The 11,265-nt window shown below is 38.9% G+C and overlaps 1 protein-coding gene across 1 annotated transcript in view; it reads right to left on the bottom strand.

Moving 5' to 3' along the window:
• Positions 1-6,225: 6,225 nt before the first annotated feature.
• The window catches only part of bicc1a (BicC family RNA binding protein 1a), a 66,733-nt gene continuing 61,693 nt past the window's right edge, over positions 6,226-11,265 (bottom strand). Inside the window, exons 20-21 of the mRNA XM_028007390.1 lie at positions 11,112-11,211; positions 6,226-9,944 (exon numbers count right to left, since the gene is read on the bottom strand). Of these exons, the coding sequence (XP_027863191.1) occupies positions 9,817-9,944; positions 11,112-11,211 (228 nt within the window). The 3' untranslated portion in view covers positions 6,226-9,816. The remainder of the gene's footprint in view (positions 9,945-11,111; positions 11,212-11,265) is intronic.

The following is an 11,265-nucleotide window of genomic DNA, read 5'->3' as shown; positions in this document are numbered from 1 at the left end:
TTGAAATCAGTGATGCTGATTGGTCAAATGTTTATTATTTTTCCAGAGCAACCACGCACGATTGGCTGCTTAGCTTCACCTGTCGGGCACTGACAGTTTCGCTGCAGAAAAGAACTGGCAGATGTCTGTCGAGGAGAGTCAGTTTGTGGAAATGTCTTAATTCAGATTACATTTTTAGGCACACAATATAAAAGAAAACTCGCTAATATAATAGGCTATTTTAAAAATCTTTATAGGTCGTCTTTATAAGCCGTCCTCCCCTTCCACGTAATAGGGGACGCATTGAACAGCGCCCCCTATCGGCCGGCCGTTCAATGCTTTGATTGTTGAAAGAGATGGAGAAGTTGTGTCTCATCAGATTTAAGCACGCCTGGGTCAACTTAATTGACTTTTATTTACTACGCTTTGTTTAATCCTCCAGCTGCATTGTGGTTTTGATTGCTTACAATTTGGTTGTGTTCTGAAATCTTAACAAATTACATTGACAATTGTAATATGAGATAATGGGCTGTGTACTTTTTGGAAGGCACTGTAATGGTCTCAGTTGGGCGTCTACTCAGGTTATCCACAGGAAGAGAGACTTCTTAAGACATAAAAGGTCAACTGCCCCACATTTTGTGGTTAAACGGGCCACAGGCTCCTTAGCCTTGGGTCATCATCGCTTCACCACGCAAAAAAATAAAAAATAAAAATGTTGATCATGCTAGAGTCACTGTTGTCCACACATTCGCTAAAGTGGTTTTGCTTCTATGCACTACAGAGCAACACCACAGTGATGCAGTGTCACTTTCTATTTGTTATGGCTTCTCCCTGTGCCACAAAAGGCGCTGCCACAAAGCGATTATCTATTCCACTGACAACGCATTCTGCAGCTGTGCCCTCAGATCTGCTGCGGCTGAAAACGCCAACGAAGGAAACTGCAGCCTAATGAAATGCATGGGGACAGTTTTTAGGAGGTTAGGCACTTCATCTCAGCTGATGGGGTGCATTAAGACGGCATCGTCACCTTAAGTAACACAACAGAGGAAAATAAAGCTTTGTACCAATTCCTTGTTTCCACTCAGTCCACAGTAAAGTAGCTGGTGAGCATTTTCATAGGGCTTCGAGGATTTAAAAAAACGGGGTTATGTTGGGCAGGTGAATTAAACTCCCGGTAAGCTTGTAATCACTATGGCATTCAGATGCAGCCTCGTTCAGATTTCATCTGGGCATTGCTGCATCTGGTTCAAATTTCCGGCCTGGGAAATGAAACTCATTAAAAGTGAAGGTCAGTGGCAGGTAGAAGATCCCATCAAACACACAGGCATCTTTATCTGAGGGGGAGATGCTACTTTAGCTTACGGTAGATTCAGCCAAAGCAGATTAAATCATTTTTTTCTTTTTACTCAGTCTCAGTCTTCTTGCTACTTATTACTTATTATTTTTGAGTGCCTGCACTGCATTTTATTTATTTTTTTGTTCAGGAGCAGCAGGGTGTGAAGATAATACTGCCCGATTCTAGAGGATTCTTTCCCATCCCACCTCCATCCATCCTTCCTGTCAGCCCTGCTCTCTCTCCACCCACCCGTACTCCCTCCAGCGAGAGTCATCCTGTGTTAACATCAGTGTTTCCAGTAGGAGCTGCAGGAGGAAGAAGGAGAGCGACGCTGTGTCCTGCGTAACTCACACCAGGCCAATTCCAGCTTGGCCTTTGCCTCCTTCCTTACCAAGCCCGATCTTTCCTCCTCCAGTGCACACATTTTCTGATTTTATTTCATCTCAAAAATGACCATTTCACTTACCCCCCCCCCCCCCCCCCCCCCCCCCCCCCTCCTATTCTGCTGCTATGGATCTTCTTTTGTCTCACAGCATGCTGTGTTTTGGCTGTCCTCTCTGATTTGTTCACTCTGCTGTGCCTAAAGGCAACATGATGGTAATACTCCCAGACAGATGGATTATTAGCAGGGAGAAAGGTGCAGAAAGATTTTAGGGCCAAATTGTAAAATACATTTAAAAGAGCAAACCAGACATGTGTATTTAATCTTGAAGCAGGGCAATTTGTATCGCACTGTTTTTATACATGGTAAATCAAAATTCAGTAACGGAAAACAAGGGAACATAGGTAGCAAAAAATGAAAAATAAAATAAAAAACAAGCAATGGAATGAAACTCATAATAGAAACACTTAGTCATCAAATGGAACAAGCCAGTTAACCCATGTATGTGATGAATTCATAAAATAATCAACCTTCATGGAGAAGCTGCAGTTAACGGAGTAAACGATACTCTGACGACCTATCTAATTGGGTCACACCTCAGCAACAATTTAAAAATTGACACAGGTTCATTTAGCGTCTTGTAGACGATCAGCATGGATATAAAATCTATCCTTTTTCTGAGAGTTAATGCAGGGGTTCAATGGATGGTATAACTGGATTAAGAATCAATTTTCCAAAAGGTTATTGATTTCTAATTCAGTCGAAACTAATAAAGCAATCACTTCCTCAAAAATGAATAACACAAATCACACAAAGTGGTCCCGGTTTGCAAAGTAAGATCTGAACTAATTCAGCACGTTCCCAGATAATTCCAAAATCTGTTCCAGCCACCACCATAATATGTCAATGCCAAAATAAAGTTTGCTTTTGTAAAGTGAAAAGGTATTTGGAATCCACACCAAGTGTCAATTAATCTAATCTTAATTGATTTAGAGCTAATTGTCCTCCCTAACAAAACACAACCCTTGTGTCTTTAAGCAGGGATATTCATCCTGGGTTGTGGCATCATTGCATCATTTTATTAATTTTATTCCTATATAAATAAAATAAAACTAGCAATCAAAATTCGGTAAAACCATGTTTTGAAGCATTACTGTTAAGACGGGTTATTTAAATCTTTTACCTTTTTTTTTTTGGAATCTTTTTGGGGATTTTTTATCACTTGTGCTCCCACATACACAGTACAGTCACTATGTATCTATTGTAAAACAGGAAATGGGATAAGAGGCAATGCACAGAGCACAGGGCGCAGCATTTTTCACTGGGAGACAATAACACAAACTCTCCAGGGTTCAATGAGACAAACACATTTGTTTGGCATTTATGGGTCACCAAATGAAGCATGTCATTGATCTGCAGTGTGCAGACTGAGCTCGGCTGTCGCTTGATTGATAACGCTGATGCACGCTGTGGGCTCTCTAGTGACATTCCGGTTTATCCGCGCTTCATGCGAGATTCAAATGAAACGCGGCCGTACCCGCGTCCTCGGATCAAGTGGGCCACTCATTTTAATCAGCAGAGAAGAATTAAAAGCAGAGCCAGAAAGGTTATTAGGAAAATAAATTTAATTGGGCGCACAACATCGTAAGAGCCTGGAGGAATTGCTCGACATTCAATGAAATAATAATGCTTGGTGCCGGGAGCCTTGTGAGAAAGTAAAACGAAGCTGAAGCAAATGAAAAAAAGATTTGATCCAGCATCATTATGAAAACCTAAAAATTAATTACACCAGATTACGCTTCTAGGGTTTACTCCTTCCCCCTTGAGTTGCTTTTAATGCAGGAAAGATGATCTGGTCACGACCCAGACTCCCCACTTGACTGAAATGTTGTTGTAGGACCTTAAGATAGCTGAGGCGAATATCTCCGATCCTCAACAAACATAACCAGTGCTTTAAGGGCCCAGATGTTCCACAATAATGTGAAAGACAAGTCATACTGAAAATGACTACTTCAAGGTAATGCTGCTTAACTTGCTTCCACAAGCTAGAATCATATGATTCAGTCACAGCCCTTCTATTTTGGCTATGCTTGTGTTTCATACATAATGCAAGGTAACACTTTATTTGAAGGGGTGTGCATAAGACTGACATTAAACTAAACATGACATAACAAGGAGTCTTTATGAATGTTTATGACTGTTGTCATAAAGTTTATTATTATTTTTGCAAAAGAAAAATGATGACAGAAGGAAGAAACCTGCAATTCCATTAAACAGACTTTTAATTTAATGAGCCATTAACAGAAATATGCATTAAAAGTATCAACTTAGCATTATTTGGTAAATAATTACATTTTCATGCAAAGTTGCATTAAAACTTACATTAAGAGTCAACTTTGCATTAAAAAGGACATTATTTACCAACTTCATGACAACAGTCATGAACGTTCATGAAGTCTCCTTCATGACAGGTGTTATGTCATGTTATGTTTATGACAGTGTAATGTCAGTCATATGCACAACCCTTAAAATAAAGAGTTCCCCATTCTTATTATATCCTAATAGATAAAACTCAATGCTGCTGGGTCCTTTTTTTTGTTTTTGTTACAACATGGATCAACGATTCATCCACTGTTTGATTTGCAGACCTGCTGATTTCAATGTGCAATTAAACATATTCCCGAGAAACAAACGACTTGTGGAAAAGTTGAACGTCTGACAGTAAATAACCTCGACACCTCTTTACATCGCTTGCAAAGAAAGATCCTCTTTAGGGAAACAAAAGATGTGGAACAGACTGTGAGCATATTATGCAGTGGAAAGAAGCCAGGGACGGAGAGCTGGTGTCCAACTCACAGCTCCTGTCATTTACACCTTCCCTGCAGAGGGAAGCTGCCCATGAGAGCAATATGTGATGCTGTAGACTTTGTAGGACTTTAAATAAGGACATCTTAATAATGATAATAATAATAATAATAAACACTTCTCTGTAATTTAGCTGTCGTTCAATCTCTGCCTCTCACAATAGAACATGAAATTAGAATTAGTCATGCAAGGCTCTCAGATTGATTGCCAGTTCATGTTTCTGCCTTGAGAGGAACTATTAGAGATTTCATATTTGGTTAAACAGCTTTTCTCCTGCACACTAAACGAAATATATTTCATTAGGTAAAATGTTTGCTGAAGAAACTCAACTGGGCCGCGTATATGTACATATACAACCTATATTTAAACCTGGTATAGCTTTTCATCTGTTTACCGCATACAGACTTGGACGAAGACACCATAATGAGTGTTTTCTCAGCGCACCTCCCACACGTTCACCCTGGACTTCTCAGCTGTAACAGACCCGTATTTACATCCCATTGGTGTTACACAAACACGAGGGCGTTCTGTGTTCTTCCTCCCCTCAGCCCAGCACCTGCTTAAATTAATGAGGGGGGGAAGGAGAAAGCGGGTGACTCAGTGGCTTCCCACAGAACAGAGTTCAGAGGCACCACCTGTTTCTGCAGAGGGCCTGGATGGGACACACACCATCTCCCTCTCTCCGCCATCTGAACAATAATCTGCTGCCATGACAAGGTTGCCCTGTGGATCACAATTAAGGACACATTTTAATTACCGTATATATTTAAACTCAAAAACACACTCCTCTTTTACTGTAAAATCACAAGATTATTCACTGTCATTACAATACACTGTAGTTCTGGCCTGCTCTGCATCCCCAGAACCAGAACCAAACGAGGAGAAGCAGCTTTCAGCATCTATGCACCACAAATTTGGAACAAACTTCTAGAAGACTGTAAAACAGCTGAAACACTGACTTCTTTTAAATCTCGACTAAAAACCCACCTGTTTAGAATTGTATCTGAAATGTAATCAATTACAAATTTATTGATGGAACCTGACTTAATGTCGTGTTTTGATTGTTGATTCTATGTTGCTTTGTGTTTCTGTGTTTGTAATGATGCAAAGCACTTTGAAATGCCTTGCTGCTGAAATGTGCTATACAAATAAAATTTGATTGATTGATAGGCAATACGACTTTAATTAGAAAATATCAAATATTTCACTTTTAGAAATACAAATCCAGACGGTAGAATGTAAGCGACTTTTTCTCGACACCGTTCCAGATTTTTTTTTAAGTGATAACACTGCCCTCTGGAGGGATTTTGGAGAACCGCATTTGAAAATGTTTTATTATTATTTTTTGCAAAAGAAAGATTATGACTGAAGGAACAAACCTGCGATTCCAATAAACAGACTACTAATTTTAATGAGCCATTAACACAAAACTATATTGCGGAGACCAGATAGCTACACATACTGTATAGAAGACACATTTCCCTTTTTTTGGTCAGTAAAAAGACTCTAAACCTCGAAAATGTAAGGTGGTTTTGGAAGTTCAGCTTTTAAAAACCGTAATATACCTTGATACAACTAACAGACCTAAACCTATACTGAGCATGTGAAGATTAATAATTACATTTTCAGGTAAAATCTGTACAGAAAACAACAGTCCAATTCTGAATTTTTTCATAAATTTATTTCCTTCATATTTATTGGAATCTTTGAACATTTTTTTTTTTCTGCTGGATGATTTCTGCTTGTGTCTTTGCTACCGTACAGTTAGAATAACATCAGCATCAATAGAAGGCACATGAACAGAACTTCGGCCTCACGGAAATGTTTTACACGCCATTTCTTTCCAGGAACATTGAAAAGAATTGTACCTTTTCTCGGACAAAAAGACAAACAAACAAAAAAAAAAAAAACAGATGTATAAGAAGAAAAAAGAAATACATAATACATAATTCCTGTAGTGGTTTACATTTACTATAAATGTACCATTTGACTGCAGTACAAAGATTCATTCAAATACATCCCTTTGCAAAGAACAATACAAGTCTTAGACATAACCGAGAAAACAATAATAAAGGGAAATACTTGACAAGCTGGTGATGAACTTGGACTTATTGAACTTCTTTTTTTGTCTGTTTTGTTTTTTGCTGATCTACATTCGAGCTGCAGGAACATAATCAATAGTTCTCCAAACAACACTCACTTAATGAGACGCTAACCCTAGAAGCTCCTCTGAGCAACGTGAGGAGACAAAACAAACGTCCGCCAGAGCAGGAAGACGAGTCGAGGCGAATCCACCCCCCGGTTTTTCTCTCGGAATATGGACGCGCACTCTAATTTAATCTCTTCATCACTTTGTAAGACTCGAAAGATACAACAAACGAACAAACAAAAAAAAAACCCTACTGTCCCTGGTCTGCATTAGCAACCATGTCAGAATATTATTCAGTGAAAACGGCTGAAATCAGATGTGAAGAGCGTTGAAAAGTAAACAGAAAATAGGCTCGAGTCTAAAAGCATGAATAACTGATCGATTCCCTTAGTTTTGTTTTGGTCACGGATGGATCGCTGGTTCTTTACATCTAAATTGAATTCAGATAAGATATGTCTGAGGGATTTTATACATTCTACTCTCAATTAAACTAATACAGTTCTCATTCTTCCCTTTTACAATTAATGTACTGCAAATATAAACAACAACTTTACAACAAGCCATTTAATTGCACTTGAACATGCTCCGGACGCTGGGAAATGGTGTCTAGATTAAGTCAGAGATATTTTAAGAACATCACAGAAAATAAAATAATATTTCAGCTATCTAAGTTAATGAACTGCTGGGAAAAGACGTTTTTCCTTTTCAAAACACATTCCTGAAAATATTACAGGAATACAGAACCGACAAAGGCTCTGATGATAAACATCGGTGCATGCATAATCTTGTTACTTCACTGAAGACTGCTTAACTAGGTTTGTTGGATATAAGATTGAGTGGACCAATAATAGAAAAATCCGGATTTTTGTTTGTTTTTCTCTTAAATCTCAGCCCTTTTAGCAAATTTATTTCTCCATATTTGTGTCTAGCATGAAGTCTAACACTAGACAAGTCATATTGACTTTTTGTGTGATGCATGATCTATCTGGACAAGGAAGGTCAGACCAAAATATTAGTGTTATTAACAAGACATCTCCCTGCTGAAAACGACTTATGTACATTGGCACTTAACTCTACAAACGCACAGCTTTGCTCTGTTATGAGGTCTTTGCTTTCTCTAAATTAAAACAAAAAAAGAAGAAAAGAAAAAAAATGGCAAGCACGTCTTGGCAAAGCATCTCACATTCCAGATACAAGCAATATAGAGATGATTTAAAGCACATGGAGCTGACAAATAATGGATGAAATATGCACTATGAGCAAAAAAAAATAAAAAATAAAAACCAGAAACAAAGAAAAACCAAAAAAAAACCAAAAAACGGAGAAAAGCAACTGCTGACATGATCAGAAAGAGGACTCTTTTAAGGCTTAGCCTATCCACACTTTTCTGCTGGTGTGTTATGGCACAGCCATATCATGGCTCCACAGATTTAGGGGCAGAAATAAGTAAAAGATGCAATAAATGCCAAAAATAAAGACAAAATAAAATCATAGAAACTCATCATGAACATATAAAAATACATATGTAAACTGATTAACAATAAACATTCCACTCATTCGCCTAAAATAGTAACAAAACTAAACATAAAATCATAATGCGGTAAGAGTACAAAAGATTGAGTTTTGCTTTGTCTAGAGATACACAGACAAAGAGGAATGTCATCCTACTGACACACTGAAGACAGCCAATGGTAAAAGGCCACAGGTATTTCCTTTGGTTTATTTTTGTTTAAAGAGATAGGTCGGGATTTTTGAAGTGAGGCTGTAATGAAAAAAAGCTGTAAGCGGTTAATATTTTACTTGGAATAGATAGCAATATCATCCGGTATACATCGTGATAGTCTGAAAGAAGCCAAAGACCAAACAGATGAAAAACAAACCCGGACTCAAAACCATCACAGCAGTTTCTGAACACGCCTCTTTATAAACGCTTCAACTGTCGCTTTGTCTGCATTGGGTGGTTTATTTATACACACGTTTTACACAAGTGATGAAGGATCGGAGGTGGTGTGCCACCGGTAATCTTCCTATGTGAAACGTATTCTGAGAGAGGAACATATAGTTTATTTAAGCATAGCTGTCTTAAATAAAAGGCGAGATTATCATAGCAGATTATATGAACGCAATTTTAAGAATTGCCTTACTTTTACATCAGACAGTTACCATAAGCTTAAAAGCTTTACATGCTCCATTCTCAGCAAGTGTTTGCAGAGGAAGATTATTAACGGTGTGCCACCTCTGGTCTTCATTTCCTGCGTAAACACCTTTTGGTTTCTGTGCAACAAGGCGTCCAATGGAAATGTGACGGCAGTAAAACAGCCATATTTTCTAAGGTGTAAGAAATCTGGTTTATAGTTAGCTTCAGCTAGGATCAAACATCAGCAATTATTTATATACATAAAAAAAAAATGTATCTACTCAAGTTAATATTATAACTGCTTATAACTTCTTAACAGAACCTCACTTCTTAAATCCTTTACTAGTCCTTTAAAGTGGGTTGAGTCACTGCTCCGGTGTGGTGACCTGCTTTATTTGATGGAGCCCTAATCTCATCGGCTAAGTGCTTCCTTTTAATAATTATTATTCTTTTTGGTACAAAATGCATCTGTGCTTTTATTTAAAAAAAAAAAAAAAGTACAGTTAATATTCCTTCATTGTAAGGAGTAAGGCTCTCACAGGCAAAAATCTAGTAATAAAGTGCATGTCACTGATACAATCGCAAAACACGAATGCAGGTAGTATCAATCTGTAAAAGGATTGTACTAATCATTCTGCCTGTTCCCTTAATACAAAACACGGTGAGAAATACTGGACATTACCCTTCTTCAGAACCACAACGTTACCCTTCAACAGAAATGCTCTGGAAGGAGTTAACACTGAAACATCCGTTATCTTTAGTTGGCACTTAAGGCACAACTATGGCTTTTAATAAAAATAACTTCTTTTTTTTTTACTGCAAAATAATGCAACACTTTACAAAATAAAAAAATAAAAACGAGGGGAGGCAGGGAGTACACAACCGCAGAAACTTGGGCACCAATGAAAAAAAAAAGAAAAAAAAAGAGCACAGACGGCTGGTCTTCATGGACGGTTTCCAGATGAGGCCTACCACCGTCCGCTGACGCTGGCCACTTCGGCGTGAAACTGGCGGGAGAGTCGGCCGCTGGCTCCCCCCTCCAGGAAGGAGGACCTGATGGGTGGCTCAAAAAGCTTCCTCCGGTTCTTGTTTAGTTCTGCGGATCCCAAGACAGAAAAAAGAAGAACCACAAACTTTCAACAGAAGCAGAGGCGATAAAGGCTCGATTCCTATCGCGGACATCCCCCCAGCCCCGTTCCCCCTCTCCTGCGAATCAAAGTGCAGAAATAAACATAGCCAGAGAAGTTTGTTGACAATTTTTCCCCTGAAACTAAGATGCGAATCACCACAGACTTGCTCAGATCAACAAAAGCCGTCTTTGCGGTCATCTGGTTTTATGATCAAATAAAAAAAATATATGTAAAAATGGCACAATGGCATCTACGGCTTGCTCATATGAGGAGAGTTCAGCTTCTGCCAGCATAAACCTCCACTTTGATTCCCGGAGACAGGCAGCTTGCTGCAGCAGCTCTTTTTGCTGGCAGGGGAACAGGAAGTTTAAACTCTTTATAAGAAGGAAAATTCAAAAAGGATAAGGCAGACAGAACCGTGCATATTTTTGTTTTAAAGGCCTAGACATGGTCAGCAGAGATGAAAGCTGACCATTACTTGACACTCTAGCCTTTGGAAAACGGCATCATTAATAATGAGATCAGGCCTCCATATTTCCCCTCGCTGCCTCAACCCTGGATCCACTCTGAAGTTTGTGGACAAAACCTTTGGACAAAATCCCCCTGACAGGAAGCTCTAGCTCCCAAATGCAGCAACAGCTCCGGCTGTTGCGACCTCAAAAATATGATGCCAGTAATGAGGTGTGACACAAACCACATTCACATTAGATGAAGGAGTCTAAATCAGCACCGATCCACTTAGGCTTGTTTGGGGGGAAATATGGGAAACGTGAATGAAAAACAATGAATCTAGGTGATCTTTAGCAGGTTTAGTTAACAGGATCAGGCTCCAGTTAGCATCAGATGAAAACCAGGAATAAGACTGCAAGGAGTTATAATATATACTATATATAATAATATATACCTGGCAGGTCCCCCTCCTAGCACCGCCCTCCTGCTCCTCCCTATCTCCTCCTAAATTACACTCCCCACGTGCTTCCCATCGGCCTCGGCATCAACGGCGCTCTGTGCGCGTGGACCAAGTTGGCAGTTTTTCAGGATGAAAACCAAGAAACAGATGAAAGATTTCTAGACTAACATTTTTAGCTTCAAGGAAAAGTCAGTATTTATATACAAAGTTTCTTCACACATACCTGAAATGGCAAGTAGCATTTTCCTGCGAGCACCAAAGGTGGTGATTCCTAGTTCCTTCAGGTCCTGGTCTGTTAGAGTCAAGAATGTCTGGAGGTCAATCTAAAAAAAACAAAAGGAACCATTAGCAAAAGATAAAATTATATATCTAAAAAA

This window comes from Xiphophorus couchianus, chromosome 22 (assembly GCF_001444195.1).
Source record: "Xiphophorus couchianus chromosome 22, X_couchianus-1.0, whole genome shotgun sequence".
NCBI lineage: Eukaryota > Metazoa > Chordata > Actinopteri > Cyprinodontiformes > Poeciliidae > Xiphophorus > Xiphophorus couchianus.
This window is presented reverse-complemented; position numbering and strand designations above follow the sequence as displayed.